General features: G+C 54.8%; 9 protein-coding genes across 9 annotated transcripts; 6 read left to right on the plus strand and 3 right to left on the minus strand.

Annotated features, from left to right (window-relative positions):
- Window positions 1-530: 530 nt before the first annotated feature.
- PG997_003365 (uncharacterized protein) lies at window positions 531-2,741 on the plus strand (the record flags this gene model as incomplete). Its single annotated transcript, XM_066807680.1, has 3 exons — window positions 531-1,347; window positions 1,490-2,267; window positions 2,669-2,741. 3 exons carry the CDS (start codon window positions 531-533, stop codon window positions 2,739-2,741), a joined length of 1,668 nt encoding a protein of 555 aa, XP_066671298.1.
- Window positions 2,742-3,982: 1,241 nt separating this feature from the next.
- Window positions 3,983-4,399, plus strand: PG997_003366 (uncharacterized protein; the record flags this gene model as incomplete). Its single annotated transcript, XM_066807681.1, has 3 exons — window positions 3,983-4,031; window positions 4,114-4,226; window positions 4,334-4,399. The coding sequence occupies 3 exons, from the start codon at window positions 3,983-3,985 to the stop codon at window positions 4,397-4,399; spliced, it is 228 nt and encodes a 75-aa protein (XP_066671299.1).
- Window positions 4,400-4,945: 546 nt separating this feature from the next.
- PG997_003367 (uncharacterized protein) lies at window positions 4,946-5,185 on the minus strand (the record flags this gene model as incomplete). The annotated part of the gene is made up of 1 exon (XM_066807682.1): window positions 4,946-5,185. One exon carries the CDS (start codon window positions 5,183-5,185, stop codon window positions 4,946-4,948), a length of 240 nt encoding a protein of 79 aa, XP_066671300.1.
- Window positions 5,186-6,300: 1,115 nt separating this feature from the next.
- Window positions 6,301-8,958, minus strand: PG997_003368 (Exosome complex exonuclease; the record flags this gene model as incomplete). Its single annotated transcript, XM_066807683.1, has 3 exons — window positions 6,301-7,597; window positions 7,647-7,837; window positions 7,888-8,958. 3 exons carry the CDS (start codon window positions 8,956-8,958, stop codon window positions 6,301-6,303), a joined length of 2,559 nt encoding a protein of 852 aa, XP_066671301.1.
- Window positions 8,959-9,481: 523 nt separating this feature from the next.
- Window positions 9,482-9,917, plus strand: PG997_003369 (MDM35 Mitochondrial Distribution and Morphology protein; the record flags this gene model as incomplete). Its single annotated transcript, XM_066807684.1, has 4 exons — window positions 9,482-9,522; window positions 9,585-9,622; window positions 9,689-9,765; window positions 9,825-9,917. 4 exons carry the CDS (start codon window positions 9,482-9,484, stop codon window positions 9,915-9,917), a joined length of 249 nt encoding a protein of 82 aa, XP_066671302.1.
- Window positions 9,918-11,338: 1,421 nt separating this feature from the next.
- On the plus strand, window positions 11,339-14,261 carry PG997_003370 (uncharacterized protein; the record flags this gene model as incomplete). Its single annotated transcript, XM_066807685.1, has 7 exons — window positions 11,339-11,506; window positions 11,625-11,717; window positions 11,913-12,074; window positions 12,129-12,606; window positions 12,662-13,726; window positions 13,782-13,888; window positions 13,956-14,261. Coding segments are annotated over 7 exons (2,379 nt in total), but the record flags the coding sequence as incomplete, so codon positions are not given.
- A 372-nt stretch (window positions 14,262-14,633) lies between these two features.
- PG997_003371 (uncharacterized protein) lies at window positions 14,634-16,183 on the minus strand (the record flags this gene model as incomplete). Its single annotated transcript, XM_066807686.1, has 2 exons — window positions 14,634-16,052; window positions 16,169-16,183. The coding sequence occupies 2 exons, from the start codon at window positions 16,181-16,183 to the stop codon at window positions 14,634-14,636; spliced, it is 1,434 nt and encodes a 477-aa protein (XP_066671304.1).
- Window positions 16,184-16,936: 753 nt separating this feature from the next.
- Window positions 16,937-17,611, plus strand: PG997_003372 (short chain dehydrogenase/reductase; the record flags this gene model as incomplete). Its single annotated transcript, XM_066807687.1, has 1 exon — window positions 16,937-17,611. The coding sequence occupies one exon, from the start codon at window positions 16,937-16,939 to the stop codon at window positions 17,609-17,611; it is 675 nt and encodes a 224-aa protein (XP_066671305.1).
- A 727-nt stretch (window positions 17,612-18,338) lies between these two features.
- On the plus strand, window positions 18,339-20,255 carry PG997_003373 (uncharacterized protein; the record flags this gene model as incomplete). Its single annotated transcript, XM_066807688.1, has 5 exons — window positions 18,339-18,582; window positions 18,667-18,730; window positions 18,797-19,519; window positions 19,683-20,006; window positions 20,090-20,255. The coding sequence occupies 5 exons, from the start codon at window positions 18,339-18,341 to the stop codon at window positions 20,253-20,255; spliced, it is 1,521 nt and encodes a 506-aa protein (XP_066671306.1).
- Between the last annotated feature and the right edge of the window lie 334 nt (window positions 20,256-20,589).

Below are 20,589 nucleotides of genomic sequence, written 5' to 3' on the forward strand. Positions count from 1 at the left end.
TCCAGCATATAGACTCTACCTTGTACATTTCACTCGTTCAGTGTACTCATACATGGCACGTTATATAGATTTAATCTACGATGCTTTGATATTCATTATCACCGGGTTCTCCCGAGACCCTCTTGGTGCATACATGATCTGGTGAAATGTGATATATGACTCAGCTGAATATAGTCCTCCTATATTTGGCACCTTCGCGAAGGACTAGTGTGATCGTCCGCATCTAACATTATCCCTGCATCAGAGCCACATAAACAAACATTTCACCAGTGCTGATTGGCCCGTCTAGAAACGCCGCAAAGAACATCGAAATCTCCACTTCCGACCGACCTTGTCAAGCCCTCTTCTTGTCTTGTCTTAGCAAGCCGCTCAGGTACCCGTACCAAGAAAAGAGAGCAAAACAAGCAACTTTATTGGCCAGACACCTGCACCACATACGTCTCACATGTATTAGGCAAGCAAGGAGCTTTCTATACGTGCATACCCATCTACGTGTAGCAACGCCATGAAACGAGCAGGCGGGCGACGACATGTGGCTCATCAACGTCGACACCCTTGAGCTGGAGCACGTCCTGGACCACGAGGCGACCGAGTACGCCATCCTGTCACACACCTGGGAGGACGGCGAGGTCACGTTCCAGGAGTTCCGCGACCGCCACGATGGTGACGTCGCGGCCACGGTACGCGTCAAGAAGGGGTGGCGCAAGATCGAGCGCTTCTGCGCGCTGACGCGGGGCTACGGCGGCCGCCGCCTGCGCTACGCTTGGGTCGATACCTGCTGCATCGACAAGACGAGCAGTGCGGAGCTGTCGGAGGCTATTAACTCCATGTATCGGTGGTACGCTGACTCGGCTGTCTGTTTTGCGTATTTGGGGGATTTGGCCCCGCGAGACTACCACAATGGCAATAAGGGGTCTCAGAATGGGGACCCTGATGCAGATGCTGATGGCGATGTTGGTGGTGTAGCAGCAGCAGACAAAGAGGGCGGCGAGGGTGACGCGAGGGCCGCTCCGAGTGCGCCGGGCCTCGTCGACGACATCTTCCAGTGCCGATGGTGGACGCGCGGCTGGACGCTGCAGGAGCTCATCGCCCCGGGCAAGCTGATCTTCCTCGACCGCGACTTCAACCTCCACGGCACCAAGCTGTCGCTGCAATCCCAGATCGCCGAGCGGACGGGCATCGAGAAGAAGATCCTGCTGCACCGCAAGCCGCTCTCCTCGGCCCACGTGGCCCGCCGCATGTCGTGGGCGGCAGAGAGGCTGACGACGCGAGCGGAGGACGCGGCGTACAGTTTGATGGGGATCTTTGATATCAATATGCCGCTTCTGTATGGAGAAGGGGTAAGGCGTTCCTGAGGCTGCAGGAGGAGATTTGTCGTCGGTCTAATGGCGATCTTACGCTGTTTGCATGGACGGCCGACGCTCCCCTGTCGCCACGGGGAAGAAGAACGGGGCCGGGGCGGTGGACGGCGACGGCGACGGCGAGCCAGAGTACCGCGGCATCCTCGCCCGCCACCCGCGCGAGTTCCTCAGTGCCAAGACGCTCGGCAAGCAGCCTGGCGAGCTGCACCGCGGCGAGCTGAGCGTGACCAACAAGGGCATCCGCATCGACGGGACGGAGCTGCTGCACGCGCCCGCGCTGGGAATCTTCCTCCGCCTCGGCCGCCTGCAGCCCGACGAGGCCCAGCCGGGCAAGGGCAACATGTACGTGCAGCTGGCCAAGACGATGGACGGGTACGTGCGCGCCCACGCGGACCGCGTCTTTTTATGGTCTGGCCTCGAGCGGCGGCGTCACGCACTGGCTGCCGCCCGAGAACGTCTACGTCGCGTCGGACCTGTCGCCGAGCGACCGGGACAAGGTCGCGAAGCAGCGCAAGCACATGGTGCGGTTCGCGGCCGCCCCTCCCGTCGAACCATCGGAAATAACGACGACAACAGAAAAGGGGGCGGCGGCCGCCCTGTGATCCGCCTCGGACAGGCCACGTACCCGCGCCACTTCTGGGACCGGCACGAGAGCGCGGCGCTGCTCGACTTCGCGTCGCAGCAGGAAGGGCTCGTCGAGCTCGTCGCGACGCTGGCCGACGGCCACACGACGGGCCGGCTCGTGCTGGCGTGGTCCTCGTACATGGCGGGCGTCGAGGGCCGGCGCAACAAGCGGCAGAACGCGCTCAAGTACGCGCTGCTGGACGCGCGCTCGCCGCACTGGGAGGCCGTCTCCGCGACGCTGCGGGGGCTCAGCGGCGGGCGCGCCGTGGACCGGCTGCTGCGGTACGAGGTCCTGAACGAGGGGCCGCCGCTGGTCCGGCACGGGGAGGGGACGGCAAGGCACCGGCACTGGATCGCGGGGGAGGAGGTCGTGGTTTCGGTCGCGGTCTCGAGGCCGGATTTGCCGGATCGGTGGAGGATGTGGACGGTGGAGGTGGCGTGTGGTGGGGATGGGGATGGGCAGGAGGTGGTGGAGGAGAGTGGGAGGATACGGGAGGGGGGTGTAGAAGGGCTGGAAAAGCGCGTGTTGGTTCATGCTGCTACGTGGAAGACGTTGTGATAATATGATAATATCTTGTGTCTGATTCCGGTAACTACACAAGAACCACACCAAGTACGCAGGCCTGGAAGATCACAGTAAACCCAGATAAGTCCCGCGGGCTGAACAAATAAACATATTGCAGATTCTGGGACGTCGCGGATTACCCCAAGTACAGCTTCCTTTTTCTCGAGGTGTCCCCTTTCTCCTACCCCTGACCTGAGATCATTACTCCCAACCGACCAGCCAACTGCGAGGAATGAATTAAATTCTTTTACCCATTTGTATTGGTCGTTTAGTACAGATTCTGCCAAGACTATATTCTTGTTCATAGGATATTTGTAAATGGGTCTTACCACCTATACTTTGTAGCCGCTCGCATTTCGTGAAACGGAAGATGTAGTTGAGATTCCTTGAAGGTATCCGAGTTCAAAATAACGCAGAGGAGCCACCATGGAAGCCCGAAGCTGTTCTAGAAGTGTAGAGTTTAGGCAGCCAACAAACGGCCATATTTGATGCAAACACCCGGCGTCTTGTTTACTCATTCCCCGGCCGCTGCCTAATAATAGTGACAGGCGGACTCAACTCTACCAAAATCCCCGCAGCTAGGCCCTCAGCGGAACGCACCGCGGCGTGGAGATGGCATGCATGGCAAGTGGGTGACAAAAGAAGAACACCGCAAAACTGAGTGCGAGATTCGAGTAGCACGCTTCCCTTGAACAATGAGTTATAAAATAACAAAAAATTACTATATATTATTTAAGAGATAGAGAGTATGATAATAGTTTTTTATTATTTTATTTCGGTGCCTATAAGGCCAGTAGGGGCAATGGAAACAATAGCAGTATCTGAGGAGCACTTTGTTGAGGTGCGTTCGCAGTGTTCTTTTTTTTGTCACCCGCCTGCATGGGTCAATTGACTTCCTGATCTAGCTGTAGTAGATTTGAACTAATAGATCCAGACAGACAGATCCATGGCGTGTTAAAGACGACATGGTCGGAATAAGGTTGGGGTCTAGGCGTTGCCGGCTCCGGACGCGGGGCTACGGAAGACTCGGATACCACAAACGGGCCCCCCTTTTAAACACTCCGTTACATCATAGCTCCAGGCAACGACCACTAGTTCCTAACTTTGACGTTGGGTCGGCATGAAACTCCTCTCCAGTATCTACGTTGACTTTGGGGTTGGTGATGATGAGGTCGACATTGTAACTGGTGCCGCCCAAAACATGACGTGGGCTGGAGTTTAAAATACAGAGGAGAATTCCCGTTCGAAGACTTGGAGATGACCGCATGTGTGTGTATATATATATACATGGGCTTGCCGGGGAAAGGTTCGATACTCGCGGATTCTGGTCTGATAGCAATGAATTTCTTTCAAAGACAATACCGCCGCATTATTTCAATACTTTACTATTGATCATTCTAATCCTAATCGCTCTACCAACCCAATCCTCAACATGACCCAATACAGAAGAGGACAAACCGTTCGATACAAGCCCGTCGGAGGTCCGTACAAATCCCTTCACTCAACCCTTTGCGTTGGTTGATACTGTATAACGAGACTGACACTTTCCCGCACTCTACCCAGGCGCCGACTCCAACACGCTCGAGAGCACGGGCAAGATCCTGAGCGTCCTGACCGAGCCCGGACAACAGGCCGGCCTGAACGTCGACGCGAGCAAGGAGAATCCTCGTTACGAAGTATGATGTTCCGGTTTGGCCCTTTCATGCCATCCCGTGTATCTGCAGACAGAGCCGATCCAAAAAGAAAAAAAGAAAAAACAGACTAATACTGTGTGTTCATCCAGATTGAGAATGCCAATACGGGCAAGCCGATGGCCATCTACGAGGACAACATCCTGGGCCGTGCTTAGAGACGGAAGCGGATGGTGCTGTGTCAAAGTTTGTGGTTGCTGTCGGAATAGTTTATGGCCCATCCTGGGATATAACACAACAATAAATCAATAAATCTTGAAAAGTATCTTCCAAACTTTGGGTCATTCTCAGGGTGGAACGAGTATGCAGTGCTGGTAGTTAAACCAAACCCCCACAAGCCCAATTATGCAATCTGATTTAGGTGTCAGTTGGATGCGGAACCAGCAAAGACGAGATGGCTGGCAGTGGGATAGTTGGCTAGTCCAATGGTATGATTGTCAAAGGAGTTGATCCATGTTGTACCAAGTCCGACCCAAGTTCAACAATACGACGAAACCAGGGGGACAGTTAAGGGGTCATTGGATTGATACCCTCCCAAAAGGGCCTAAGGAGTACACATTATAGGATGGTGGTACTAAGAACACCGACGACGACCAGACCCCAAGCTCCCGACTCCCTTGCCAACCGCGCCGGGTACTGTCACTGTAGGTTACCAAGGTCTCCTCCAATTACTCATTCCTAACCCTCTCCCGTTCCCGCCGATCTCACACCAAGGCTAAGACCGTCCCTCCGACAGCCACCACGCCCGCCATCACGGCATCGCCCGTCTGCCTTGGGTCGGCGTTGTTGGCGGATTTGGAATTGTTGACCGTGCACGCCGGGACGCCGGGACGGCCGCCACAGTCGGCCACGGCGGTAGTGCGGTCGTCATCACAGCGATGCGTGCAGCCGACGAAGAAGAAGGAGAAGGGCAGGATGCAGAATATACTGACGGGACAAAGCATGGTTGCTGATGGGATGGCGGAGAATGAATGTGGGGAAGTTGGGAGGCTCGGTGTTGGTTGTTTGTCGAGTGATGCTGAAGAAGCAAGTAAGATGGTGGTAAGACGATGATTCGGTGGTGGTGTATGAAATGCTGAATAAGTGGATGCCGAAGAGAGATGATTCTGGCCGGGCCAAGGCGAGGGCGCTTGTAGTGGTTCGTCGGAGAGGACGGAATGTAACAGCAACCAACAATGTTGGCAATGCTTGAGGAAGGCAAGCTTATCTTGCCAGTGAAGACATGGCCAATGGCTTCCTTGACGCAACAAGAGGCGATGTTGTGTGCAGTTGATATTACCTCACATCGGAAGGTGAGGCCTCTAGAAGATGAGTGAGGGAGGTGCCCTGCTGAATATGATGAACAGCTTCGGCGCAATGTTAGTAAACATTGGATTGGTAGATGGCTCCGGCTTGTACAGTATGTCAAGTTTGACATGTGCGCGTAATGGCTCGCCAACTGACTTATCCGTTCCTTCCTGGGCTGGTACTCGACGGTGGTGTCGCTGCCGTAGTCGATCCTCACCTGCGACCTTTGTTCCTCCTAGCAGCCACTATCTGCAATTGCTGCTGCTTGTCCGCAGTGTTTACTGGTCTGGACAAGAGCATCCGTAGCGCATGTTCGATTTCAACTACATGTAAGGATGCATGTAGAAGTTGCAGCTACGAGGCCGAGGGAAACAGTACGTGGGAACTTAAAGTGTTTAGAAGGAGATGGAGTGTGTCGATTAGTTATGCGAACAGAACGTGCATCTGGAGGTGAACATCAATCACACTTGACTGTCGGCACTCAAACGCTTCATATTGGCCTCTCCAATTCCACCTTATCTACACAGATTACATACTTGGGTAGTCGCAGTGGCACAATCGACCACCTTGGCAGCGTCTACGGAAGTTAGGCCTACTCGACCCGATGGAGCAAATCTATCGTGATAATCTTACTGCCGAACGTCTCAGAGCAACGCATGCCGCCTAGCAAACTAGTCGTGTCGTCACCAATGCAAAGAGAACATAGAACACCAATAACGCCTGTCCATGCTGATAATACCTTACGTTCTTGATATCGATGATGCAGAGAGACCTATACCTTCTTGAAGGTGGCGCTCTTTCCGGGCTTCTCGCCGTGCATCCTTCGCGCAGGCTTGGGGCCGTCCGCATTGAGGGACTTGTACGGATTGAACACCTTGCCCTTCCCTCCCTTGGCATCCCCATTACGCTGAGTCTTGAGAACCGACTTGGCCGTGCTGTAGTCAAAGGGCGCTTCTTCTTCGGCTTCCGCGTCCTTCTCGGCAGCCGCCTGGGCAGCTTTCTTTGCGGCCTTTTCTGCCTTCTTCTGGGCCTTCCGGCTCTTCCTTTCTGCTGCTTGCTGTTCCTGCTCACGGTCCGAATCGTCCAGAGCAATCTCATCACCATCCATTCCGGGCGTTGTCGGGTTCGAAGTCCCAGTCACGTTAGCGTCTTGTTCTTCGTCATCCTCTCTCTCAGGCTCCGGAGCCTTGCGCTTCTTGCCAGCCCGGAGTGTGAACTCAGTGTCTTCCACAGGCACACTATCGGTACTTTGCTGTGCCGGCGCTGACTCCTTTCGAGACCGCACCGTAAGGCTTTCCTCAGAGGTTTCACCTACTGAAGCATTCTCCATGAACGCCGCCCATGGCAGAGCAAACCGTTGGCCATCTGCAGCGGCGTTCGCCCCCGAGGTGTTGTCCCAGCGGCTGCCGACCGGGACTTCACCCCAGAGCTTCGACTGCTCAGACACAAGGTCTTTCGTATCGAGGACTCCAGGACTAGTGGCGCGCAAGTGCGGAAAGACCTGTTTTGCCACTTCACCGACCCCAATCGTATTCCCGCGGAAGAAATCCGACAAAGTCGGACCGTTTTCGCCATCTGCCTTCGCTTTGGACACGAGTTTGGAAAGCTCCGCCACTGCCGTCTTGGCAACATGCGATGCGTGAGACGTAGGGAAGCCGAGGATGCTGAACATGGCCTTCGGATCCGGAGGCAAGCGCCTGGCGATATCAAAGACCGCGGAGTTGCTGAAGATGAACATGGGGCTCTCGTCTTCACGGCGCGCGACATCATCGCGCCATTTGTGCACGGCACGGAATACAGCAAACTGCTCACGGCTCAGATTTCCGGATGACTTGATCAGCATGTTGTACCATCCATTCGGTCCCTGGCCACCTGTAGTATCATAGACGATCCGTTCGTGTCTGCGTAGGGATGTCTCTTTTGACTTTTCCAAGACGTGCGTCATGTAATCTTCTTCCGGGTTGTTGCGGTTCGACCGCGCAAGGAGCTCGTTCCTTATCAGGTCAAAGATGTAGAGCAGGAAATGGGTATCTGAGCGCGCATAGTAGAACATCTCTTCGGGTATCGGTCTGTTTTCAGGTCAGTATGCATCGCTAAATCCAGGAAAGAATATCGTACCGTATCCGCCAGTCAGCCAACTGGTACTTCTTGTCCGCGTCGAAATCAACGAAGCGCTTCAGCAAGTATGCGAGGCTTTTAGATGTGTATTGAAGGGATTCGGCGGCATGGAAAGTGTCGAAAAGGCCAACCACGTAAAGACCCAAGTCTCGCTGGAGCCATAGGATATCCATATATGCACCATGTAGAACCTGATGTTGTCAGTCAGCTTGCACCATCAACCGTCACGAAACCGACTTACCTTCACGATCTTGGGGTCAGCAAAAACTTCATTGAGAACCTCTAGCTTGTGACGCCAAGGCTGCAGGGTGTCAACTATCCAGTCCTTTTCACGTGTGCTGATCTGCATGAGCGAAAGCAGCCCGTAGTATGTCCGGAAGTCATGGTGTTCTGTGTCAATGGCAATCACGTCTGCTTGTTTGAGCTCCGCTAGCATATCAAGCACCCCGGCGAACGTGTCGACGAATGTGGCAGTGGTGGTTTCGACAGGCTGGTATTTGATCGGCTCCTTGGTTTCGTACATGGAGTCAGGGTACTTGAGTTGGAGGATCTCGGTTTCGTAAGGGTGCTTGTATCTGAATACGCTGTTAGTGTCCCATGTTGTACTCAGATCGCGCCAAACACGACGCTTGTTGGCTTTGTGTCGCTTGACTCTTTTTCTCCGATCTTTAACACTTGTGTCTGGAGCGGGATCGCAAACTGGAATGGCAAAAACGTGAGGCAAGAAAAGGCTATAGTCGTACTGTGTGGAATCCGCCTCGTTGCTGAATGTACCTAAGCTCTGGGCCAAGGGGATCGTAGCGTGTGGTTTCTTTGTCAGAATGGGCTTCCAAGGAGCTGTGCTGATGTTGTCGGGCTTCATCTCGAAAGCATTTTGGGGCTTGAGGATGTTGGCGCGGCGCATCGAAGCGTCGAGGGCAGTGAAGGTCTTGGGCTTCTTGGGTTGTGTCGCTTCCTCTGTCGGTGCAGCCTTCCGCTTCACCAAGCCCGTGTACTCGTCAAGGCAAGTGTCGGCCTTCTCGAGCAGGGTGTCGATGACATCGACAATGCGCGACCAGTGCACCTCGACATCGTCGGCATCTTCCAGCTCGGGGGCCTTGAGGTCTGTGGATTTGGTGGCCGACTTGAGAAGGTCGCTCGAGAGCGTCAACAATCGTTCGCTTGTCTCGTCGAGTTGTTCGTCGACCGTGGGGTTGCTGCTGCGATGGAAGCCGAGATCTTCTGCGGCAAGCTGGTTTGCTGTGCGCGTCGTTGCAACGAGCGCGGACTGGATCTGGGCTTGTATCGACGTGAAGTCGATGGATGACCCCATGATGACGGCAGTCTTCCTGGTGAATTGGGTCGTCCTGAGATATCGCGAGGAATGCGACTTCAGTCTTCAGCGCGGGTGCTGCTCATATGGTAAATGCATTGGTTAAACAAAATTTCAGGAATGTCGGGAGGTGTAAACGCCGATTGCCAAGGGACGTGGGGCTTTTTTGCTTGGAGACCTGCAAGCTGAAGCTGAGAAGCTCGGGGATGTTTCGCGCCACTTTAATCGCCTTTGAAGCTACTAATTTGATGCTGGATAAGGACAAAGCATCGAGCATTCGCCTCCAGGCCTTCAGACAGGTAGTTGTGTTCAATATGCCCGACGACCAACCACTTACATCAGACAGTATCTGATACCTACATACATTGATCACACCTTGATACACACTAGATTCTGGGGCCTTCTGGATTCGGGCTCACTCGAAACGTACCAACACACCAAAGGTCGGCCTAAAAGATCCATACGTACCCCAAGAAGAGGCAGATTTGGCAACCACTGGTAGAGTCGCCGCATTCTTGTAATCATGTCAGCATCTCTCGCACCCGAATGCAACGAGGTGAAAGAGTAGGTGGTTCCCATAGCCTCGACCGGCGTCAATGAAAGACAACGTGCTAATGCCCCTTCAGGCGATATGATACCTGTTTCTTGAAGTGGTATAGCGAAAGTGTGTTTGAGATCCCCGTGCAAACATTCTCTCTGGATTCCAGGCACGCATACTGATATCCACCAGAATATCTCCGTGGTAATGGCAGAACCGACGACAATGAGTGCGCCAGCATGTTTAAGGAGTACCAGAAATGTCTACAGGTGGGTACATGCGAGGCCATGGTCGTGATATTGGACTCTAACCAAATATGTCACATCAGGTCGCCCTCAAGGACCGCAAGATAGACAAGCTCTTGGATGAGGCACGCGAAGATAGTAAAGATTACGACACTATTCACCTCAAGCGGAAATGAGCAGGTCAACCCCCAAGAGAGGAACAGTCCTGCTTTGCGCCAAGCTCCTGGGACAGTGTACTGGGGATGGGTTTGGCATGTACGTAATACTACATGAACGTCTCACGCCCCTCAGTACGAAATGAAATGCACGCAACTCAGGCCCAGCAGCAACGGATTTTTCCATATGTGAAATAAGAATAGAACTTCAAGCTTCGGAGCCGTGTCAAGGAACACGAAGAATAGCAGCCCTTATAGCCCTAGGGGGTGTATCTCCATTGAATAATATGTTTGTAGGTCTACTAAGGGGAGCGAGACGCGTACAATCCATACTTGTACGCCAGCCGGACTCCCGAAAGAAGGGCGACTACAGCTTCCCCTCCAAAGAACAGCAGCAAAGTGAAGATGGCAACCGATTAACAGCGGAATCCAGAGAAACCCATCTGCTCGGTGGAAACGGGATGGATCGGGGGCATCAGAGGATCTGGGATTTCGTAATTGCGGGATTCGGGAAGCGCAGAAGCTACTTTCCTTATTGCACTCGGATCATCGGCTCAGTCCCCAATATTTGTACTTGTATCTAGACCCTGCCAGCATCTACTACCTCAAATATTTCCTCGTTTACTCTCCTCTTCGCGATGTTTCCCCTTTTCCACCTGGAATGCGAGTGTTGGCGCACTCTCGGGAACGCTTATGCTGAGGGGTATCTTGGACACACCGCACGTGATAATCAGATCAGCGGTGGTGGTCTAGACTGCCATCCAGCGCAGGGATAAGATCGGGGCGCCAGGGAAAACAAGACAGCGAAGGCCAGAGGCAGAGAACAAGCTTCATGTCGATTGACGCGCAACATTGATGATCGAGCCGCCCATTTGCATGGTGCACTATGCAAGGGACATTGCAGAAAAACACGCGAACTTCTAACTTACCTAACCAGCCACTTCAGCACTTTAAATGTTTGATACGAAAGTATCACCGTCCACCAATACGAGGTACATATCGCAGGAGAAAGACTTGTAGCCTTTCTGCTTTTCTTGGGAGGGTTGGAAGAAGCTTCCACTCGATCGTGGTTTTACGATCTGCAGGTGCATGCATCCCTCCTGGACGCTGGAGCAAAGCGCAAAAACTCGAGCTGGCTGGCCTGTGCGACTGCGACCAAGACGAAAGACCCCATTCCGCCCGCAGTTCAGCTTAAGCATTGGAGAAGGGACCTTAGGGGACTTGGGACTTGGGACTTGGCTGCCGCTAACGATATTCTGGCAATTGCATCACACAAATCGCACGAGTCGACACATTGCACCCAGTCCGCGCCAACTTCCAACAACATAATTACAGCACCGCCTTTGCACGCATTCTCGGACACCGCGACCCCATTGCAACGACCAGACGCATTCGATCCAACCAGCATCTGCCCATCTCGATATCCTGGCCCAATCTTGTAGCTCCGTGATGCGCACCCGCTCCGGATCTTGAGCAAAAACGACCAATTCATGCACCCCTTCTCCGTTGTCACCCTCGCCATATTTGTAGCTGGCTACGGTACTGCTCGATGGGATCTGGTCACACGGCTCTACGAGCTAGCTCTATTTGCCTGGGATAAAGGCGTCATCGTGAGTGGCTTTCCATGCGAGATCCAGTCCAGACGGAGCGCGTTCCTTGCCTCCAACTTACAACCCCCCGGTATTTGGATATAACCATTGCGACTAACATGTGTATGCGCCTGTCTAGTCACGCAGTGTCCAGGGATTCGCACTCCTATCGCTACTATTTCTCCTCGTTCTCGTGCCTGTACAATATCTAGCCTCCCTCGAGGCCGACCTGGTACGACCCTCCTGCAGCCTCTTCGCCTCCCGGTCCCTGTACGAGCTGATTTGAGACACTTCCGACCCAAACAATCAGACAGTATACGCTGCGATACGAGCTCCATCGGCTGACACCCTCTTCATATAGCATCCACGATCCCTCAGCTCGGGGGTATCCGCCCGCGAACAACTCCGGCGCAGAGGCTCCTTCTAGGCGGGATATCTGTCAGGTTGCTGGGACATGCCCGAGCATGATGGGCTTATGAGAGTTTTCTGGCCGGCGGACATCGAGAGGTCTGAACTACCCGGTGTTATCGTCGGCTGGAAGAATTCAAGCCTTGATGTGGTGGTGGTGGCCGTGCTGAATCATGTTGATGTACGTCTACCCGCAAGCGCGCCTTGTCCGATTGCACCTCTGATCTTTACGTAGCCGAAGAATGTCGAGAGCGCCCTGAAGACAGGCATTCTGCTCCGCAATGCGCCGCACCCTACAGAACGCATTTCCCAACTGTGTGGTTCCCAGTCCATGCATGTCCTCGGCTTGACGAATGTCGGACCAGAGGCCAGTCTAGACTCCGAGCCATCGTGGGTCAAAGCCAAAATAGACCCCTACCAGCGAGCGCCAACGATTGCGTGCGCCGTAGCATCAAGCGTCCAGATCATACTGTTCGAGCGGCCGATCCCCCGAAATATGCAGTACATCTCGTTAAACCCCATCGCTCTTGCATTGATCGACAAAGAGGATGCTCGTCAACCTTCCGTGTCCGAGGCTTCGGATGCGGAGGAGGAGGAGCAAGAAAAATGGCAAAGCAGAAGAGAAAGCATCTCGTCGAGAAGCTCCGACAGCACTCTGTCATACGGCATCCCCCACGATGAAGGACAAGGTTCTTTCAAGGATTGTCAATCAGGTGAATTGGGCCTGGGAACTGGAACAGCTGCTGCAGAAGAACGTGTCATTGATAGGCACTCGACCTAAGCGAACGCTTAGTGTGTCGGAGCGCGTGGTCGAGCAAGCTACAACGATGCGAAACTATGTCGTCATACAGCTCTGGGACTTCATCATTCTTTACATTTTCCCAATCATCAGGGCCATATTCATATTTGTGCTCATCGGTCACCGTGGAGCAGCCGAGATATTGCTTCAAATCCTGGAATGGAGACCCCGTCCGGGTTCACCAGCGCTCAAGGACATATCCGCCACTGCTCAACAGGTTGAGATACGGCTACAACAGTTTTGCTACTGGCCAATGCAATATGTCAAATTAAGGCTCCGGAAGAACGACTGGGACAGCGTCACGACAAGCCACCCGGACTACATACGCTTCTACAACAGTCTGTGGTTGGTGGCCAACGATGTCATCATCGGCATCGCTCTCGGTTCCTACATCATCGACAATGCCGCATGGGTATCCGACCAGATTGGGTTGCTGTTGCAGCAGTACACTGTCGACGCTCTGCACAGCAGCATCGAGTGGTTGATGGGCTGGCCCGCTGGATTGAAGCTCAACAAGGAGTTGGCTCTATTTCTAGGCGACCTTTTCCTGTGGGTGATTGAGTACTGGGCAGGCTGCATCAGAGCTTTACAGCCCGTCTTGCCTCACATCATATGGTTCATTGGCTTCTCGAGCTTTGGCGGTGCCAGCATGCCCATCGCCTTCTCCTCGGATCTCCTTTCGCTACTGACGGTACACATTTACTCGTTCTATCTTGCGGCAGCCCGTATCTTCCATTGGCAGCTCACTATCCTGCTGTCCCTTTTCCAGCTCTTTCGGGGGAAGAAGTACAACGTGCTACGGAACCGTGTGGACTCTTGCGATTACGACTTGGATCAATTGCTGCTTGGTACCATCTTGTTCACACTTCTCTTCTTCCTCCTCCCGACGGTTGCCGTGTTTTACCTCAACTTTGCGGTGGCAAGAATGGCGATCATCCTGCTTAAAGCCATGTTTGATACGCAGCTCTCTTGCCTTAATCATTTCCCCCTGTTTGCCCTGATGCTTCGGGTGAAAGATCCTCGACGTCTCCCTGGTAAGCAGTCTCCCTCTCCAACAAGGCAGGTAGCCCGATTGCTAATTACTTCAAGGTGGCATTCGTTTTGAACTTTTTGATACCCAAGATAGATTTGCATTCGATTCTACCTCCATGTCTCCCACGCCAGCTCAACCGCCTACCTCCGTTATCCACCTCAAGGTAAGCCTCCTTCATCTACTTGTCCCGACCGGGTACATGTTTGATTATGATACTAACGTTCTGCAAGCCAATCCCCCTTTCATTTACGGCCATGTTCCACCAGTATTTCCGAATGGGGAAACGTATCCGGAAACATTACTTGTCGCCCCGGGTTGTGTTCTGCCTCGCGACTGGTCGATTTGTTCCGCCCATCAACCGCAGGAATCTATACTCGCTCCAATATAGCATGCTTCCAGCAGCTCGAGCTGGAATCCTGGACATGTGGCATGCTCTCAATTCTCTTCCGACAACGAAGCGACCGGTCAGGGTGCACCCATTTGTGTCCAACGGGGGCAGTACCCGGCGTGTAAATGGTCGAAGGGGTATGTACTGAGGTGGTGCATGATGATGAACGACGAGCGATGAGGCGTTTTGTATTGATAATGATAATTAGGAGGAACATAAAACTGCTACTCGGATGGTCTCAATGATTGGTACATAGACGATGGAGGATCAGGTCACATGATCGGACTGGATGATAAAGACACGCTGCTTTTGTATATAATAAAGCCTTTACTGCCTCAAGGTATCCCTCGGAGACATGCGATTCCCGTCAAGCCTAAAGCTGCGGTTGGGTTGGTATTCTTCAAATAACTTGATCCCAGCCTGCCTTCCTACACGCCGCAGCTGCGATTTACACCACAGCCTCTGGGAAATGCCAACAGACTCCAGACTACAGGCGACCGACAAAGGCCAGGTTACAAACCTATATCCTCTCTGGCATGCGTCCGACCCCTCGTTCAAGAGCACAGTGGTTCCGCCCAACGGTGTACTCGCAACGTGCAAATCCCCCCACGATGAACGCGTTGCTGCTCACTACGATGTCGGTCATTTGCTCCACGACGAGCTGGCACTGGCACTCGATCGAAGGGTCGGTGGCCACCAGGGCTTCACTGCAGAGCAATACGATTTTCAGGTGTGTGTCGTTGACGAGCAGCCTCAGCGCGGCGTACTTTGACCACAGCAAGGCGTAGGACAGCTTCGAGTACGTGTAGACTTTTGACGGTGACGGGACACGCTGCGCCCGTTTGGGGTCGTCGGATGGCGGGAGCGTGTGCTGCTGGTAGAGCCAGGAGCGCTGGAATTGACGGACCCAGTCGCGCAGCATCCTGTCGAGGACTTGCGCTTCCCTGTTCAGGTCACTCAGCACCTCGGCCATAGATACTCTAGGCTCCGAGGGGATTTCCGTAGGCCGGAGCAGGCGTAGGACTCGATGCCGGAGGTCCGCGGTCCATACCGTGACGCGGTCGTGGACCAACTCGAACCCGGCCTCGCCAAAGATCTCGCCATCCTTCATCCAGTCCGGGACGTCCAGGCCGTGCATGAGCAGGAACCGCAACAGCCCGCGTCGACTCTCCTGGATGACCGGGGAAGAGCCGCCGCTGCCGGTCCCGTCGCGTTCGTCGCGCAGGTGCTCCTTCCAGTACTGCAGCAGCGCCATGGCGCCGTGGTAGTGGTGCGCCGGGCTCGCCCGCAGCTTCCGCCACAGGTCCGCCAGCCCGTGCGTGCTGGCGTCGAAGCGGCTGAGGAAGAAGACGCCCAGGAGGCACTCGTCCAGGTTCGCGGCGTCGAGGCGCGCGACGGAGCGCCGCGACAGGGACAGGAGCAGTTGGTAGTGGTGCGCCGCCTCGGCGCTTACCCGTGCGTCGTGGTCCTGGCCCCGGACGACGACGCGCGAGTACGTCTCGAGGGCCATGCAGCGGATCGCCGCGTCGAGCAGCGCTGAGGACGGGGACGCGGCGGAGAGGTGGCAGATGTAGTCGTCCAGGGATCTGGTCACGCTCAGGGCGTCGGGCGGGAGCGGGCGCATGTAGTGGTTCAGGTAGAACGTGACGGCCTGGACTTGGAGGCTCAGGTGCAGGGGTGGCGGGATCGTCGTCCCTCCTCCTCCTCCTCCTCCTCCTTCTCCTTCTCGTCCACCATCTCTGGAGTTAGTACTGCTGCTGCTACCGGGCTGTTGTGGATGTCCGGCGCCGCTCGGAAGGGCTGGGCGCGGGCCCCTCGGGCGTCTCTGATGTCCGCTGGCGTACTGGTTCTCGAAGTGGATGTCGAGGACTTTCTTCTTCCAGAGGCAGGGCCGCCGCGATTGCGTGCAGCGCTTGCAGGTTGGCTTGGCGGCGTCGCACTAGAACGCGGCGGCGGCGACTCGGTCAGATGGGAATCCCGAATGAGGCCATGGCGACACGGCAACACACACACACACACCTTGATTCGCCTTGTCCTACAGGTCTCGCATCCTACCCGCTGTTGCGCCATCTGGTCGTCGACCGTACCGATTTATTTGCAGGGATGTCTTGTCTTGCTGATTGGCCTGTCACAGGAGATAATGGCACTGCAATGAACGAGGCCACCGCTGACCACTCAAGATGATGTAATTGTTTGCTTTTGGATAGATGAGGCTCGCGGAGTTTCTCCCGTAGAGGAAGAGCGTGCTGCACGCGGGAGGAGTCGCTATTTAAGGCTTGCTTACGGGGGTTTGCCTTAACTCCGTGAGACGGATGGATGCACGCAGGATGCGACCGATCTTTTCTGGCTTGCATTTTGCTGACTTAACATCAGCGTACCTAAGCAAATACAGCTCGCAGAGTTTCTCCAGATTGGGAATGGTCCGTCAACAGCCCCCCCTTATGACAAAATACGGACATAACGGACAGCATACTAGCTATCACCATCTTCGCATCTACGTTTTCTTGGCTGATCAATCCAACCAGTCTATCATCCAAGTCCAAGTCTATATAAACATGTCGTTTCTCGCTGGATCTGATGTCTGGTTTGCTCCAAGAACTCAACAGCAAGACAAATAACAACACTTATTTTTCATAATCCAAAAACAACTTGTCCTAAACCCTCAAGATGACTTCAAGAATTGTTCTCATCACAGGCAAGTCACTACACGAACAGTAGATATGATACCCCTCTTACTAACCTTGATTCCTAGGTGCAAATTCCGGAGTGGGATACGCAACCACCCAAGTCCTCACCGCCGCCCCTGAGAAGTTCCACGTGATCATGGCGTGCCGCTTTCTGGACAAAGCCAACGCTGCCAAGGCCGAGATCGAGGCCGCCGGCATCACGGGCAGCATCTCGACCGTCCAGCTGGACGTGACCGATGACGCCTCGATCGAGCAAGCCGCCGCGGCCGTCGCGCAGCAGTTCGGGCGCCTGGACGTGCTGGTCAACAACGCGGCCATGGGCGTGTCGGACCTCGACGCCCGCGCCCGCTTCCTCAAGACCATGGAGACCAACACCTTCGGCCCCTTCCAGGTCGCCAAGGCCTTCCGCCCGCTGCTGCTCAAGTCGTCGACCGCCGGCGCCGGCGCCGGCGCGTACTCCATCTACGTCACGAGCGGCCAGGGCTCCCTCGCGCACACGTTCGAGAACCCGCCGCACCCGAACACGCCGCCCGACGCCGAGGCGTACAACGCGTGCAAGGCCGCGCTCAACATGTACATGCTGCTCGACTGGCGCCAGAGCAGGCAGGCCGGCGGCGGCGTCCGGGTCTTCGGCATGTGCCCCGGCTTCGTCGTCTCCAACCTGCGGGGCCCCAACGAGGCGGCCAGGAACCCCGGCGGTGCGGCCCAGGACCCGCGCGAGTCGGGCAAGTTGGTGCTGAGCATCGTTCAGGGCCAGAGGGATGCGGACGAGGGCCGCGTCGTCCGCAGCGAGGGGACTTGGCCCTGGTAAAGGAACGTGCTTCGGGTAGTATTATAAAAAATATCACTCTTTACACTTTTCTCTGCAGCGTTCTCTTCGTCTGTCCGCGTCCACTTCAACATACCAAAAATAGATCTGGACTTGGACGTGTTTGAACTGTGACACGACTTTTGTTTCCTCCGCCATTGTCCGCACCCAAAACATTTCGACGAGTTAGGTTCAACGGCGTGGGCACTCCCGGAAATAAGTCCCTAGTTGGCTTACTACGGACAACGGGGTAACTGCTCTGGGGCAGCTGGGGCGGACTCGAAGAAGCTAGTCGGGGCTGTATAACGGACGACAGTGACAAGCCGGGCTAGTGTATACTTGGCCCCCGACTAGTGACTAGTCGGCCTAGGGTCACTCAGGGGTCGCCATTTGCTGTCTAGCGTTTTCTTGCTCCATAAAATATCTCGATAAGCCTGGCCCGTGCCAGTCACGACCATCTCAGATTCTCAGCTTGGCACACCGGATTTCCCACATCGGCCCGAGTCGGAGATGCCCTATCACGTATTACAGGGAGCCAAGGACTGGGCTCCGCAAGGGCACATGGGAATCTTCAGCTGCTGAGGGGGCAACGGCTGCTGACCGAGGCACATGTATATATAAAGCGCTGGCTGCAGCCCTAAACTCTGATAATAGCCCTTTCTCGAGTCATTTGTGTACTAGTGGGTCTGTTGAAGTATTCATCATCTCTTTCAAGAGCTCACAGACCAAGATGGCTGCGCCGGGTATCGTAGGGCTTGTCGGGATCCTCGTCGCGACATACCTCGTCTATCAGTTCTGCAAGGCCGTCTACAACATTTCCCCTTTGCATCCCCTGAGCAAGATCCCTGGGCCATGGCTGGCGGGTGCGACTTACCTGCCCGAATTCTGGTGGGATGTTATACAAAATGGCCGCTATACTAGCAAGATCGTGGAAATGCACCGCAAATATGGTAAGGATCACTTAAAGGGCAGATGTAAATCATTTTCTAACAAGCAGGCAGGCCCTATCGTTCGCATAAGCCCCAATGAGCTTCATTGCAATGACATCAACTTTGGAGATGAGATCTACGCCGTGGGAGGCCGCAAGCGAGACAAGCCCCTTCATCAAGTCAACGGCTCAATGTATGTCCTACCAATATCACTAAGAGGGCCACCGGCTCAAGATCATTGCTAATACAAAGAAAACAGCCTCAACCTGGCCGAGTTCGGGACAGTAGACCACGACCTCCACCGCCTCCGCCGCGCCCCCGTGGGCCGCTTCTTCTCGCGCTCCATGATCTCGCGCCTGCAGCCCGACATCAAGACGCTCGTCCGGAAGCTCTGCGACAAGCTGCTGGCGCAAAAGGGCCAGCCCGCCTTCGACATCGCCGTCGCCTACAGCTGCTTCACGGCCGACGCCATCTCGGGCTACGCCTTCGGCCAGAACTTCGGCCTGCTGGACCAGGAGGGCTGGGAGCCCAACTTCCACGAGCCGACGCTCAGCAGCCTGCGGCCCGGCCTGCTCTTCCGCTTCTTCCCGTTCCTCAAGGGCGCCGCCGAGCTCGCCGTCCACTTTGTGGATTATTTGCCCGCGTCCACGGGTCTCTTCATCCGCGAGCTGCAGATCAACATCCCGCGCCAGATTCGGCAGACCAAGGCCGACCTCGATGCCGGGGTCGCGGTCGAGAAGGAGCACCCGACCATCTTTGCGGAGCTGTGCAAGACCAATGACTTGCAAGAGGACGAGAAGACTGTGGCCCGGCTGGCGGCCGAGGCGCTCGGTATTGTCGGCGCAGGAACCGAGACGACTAGCTGGACGTTGGCGGTGGTCACGTACCACCTGCTCGACGAGCGGGAACTCCTGGAGAGATTAACGAAGGAGCTGCAAGATGCACAAATCGATCCGATGGACCTGCCGCATTGGACGGAACTGTAAGTGAACCTTTTCCCTTTGGACGAATATTATTTTTACCCCTTACCCTGCCTGGTAAATGGGGCGGTTGAGTCGCAACAAAAACCACCTGCGACTCTAGGATTCTGTATTATGTGATCAAGCGACAGGAATAGCACAACGACTAACCGTGAATCCCCTCAGCGAAAAACTCCCCTTCCTACGAACCGTCATCCAAGAAGGCCTCCGCCTCTCGTACGGCGTCTCGGCCCGGACCGCCCGTGTCGCGACCCACGAGGACCTGCACTTCCGCGGCGAGTGGGCCAAGAAGCCGCTCTACCTGACCATCCCGCGGGGGTACGCCGTCGGCATGTCGAGCTCCATCGTGCACCACGACGAGCGCATCTTCCCGGACTCGCACCGGTTCGCGCCCGACCGCTGGTGCGAGGGCACGGCGCTCTGGACGCCCGACGTCGACCGCGGCATGTTCTCGTTCTCTAAGGGGAGTCGGTCGTGTCTGGGTATGAAGTAAGTAACTCTCTAATTTGCTTTTTCCCTTGTCGTAAACTCCGGATAGAGTAAAAACAACGTGCTAATGCGTGCTTCTGTAGCCTGTCGTTGTGCGAGATGAATCTGGCGCTCGCGGCGTTGGTGCTTCGGGTTATGCCCCATATGCGCATCTTCGAGACGGATGAGAGCGATTTGCGGTATGACCACGACATGTTTATCCCTATGCCCAAGTCGGATACCAAGGGTGTACGTATAACGATGGAATAAGGTGCTTTTTCTTTCTATAGATAGAGGAAAAGAAGCAAAAGTCTAGTGTCTTGGCATGCTATAGGAGCACTATGTTATCTTGTCATTTAGGGATATTCAGTTAGTATACTACTATAGGAAACTCTTTATTGCGAAGGTAGTATACAGTTAAGTCGAATGTTACTATTTTTAGCCAAGTACGTTGAGTAAGCAGAAGTGGCTAGTTGGTTGTACTAAAACACACCGAATTGTAAAGGCAGCACTGCCTCAGCACAGGCAACATTGCTGCCTTATTTAGGCCAGCCATTAGTATATAAAGTCGCGCCATTCCCCCCAGATATCCCCCCAACAGCAT

Source organism: Apiospora hydei (assembly GCF_038363865.1).
Source record: "Apiospora hydei strain CBS 114990 chromosome Unknown utg000004l_segment0_segment0, whole genome shotgun sequence".
NCBI classification, from domain to species: Eukaryota; Fungi; Ascomycota; class Sordariomycetes; order Amphisphaeriales; family Apiosporaceae; genus Apiospora; species Apiospora hydei.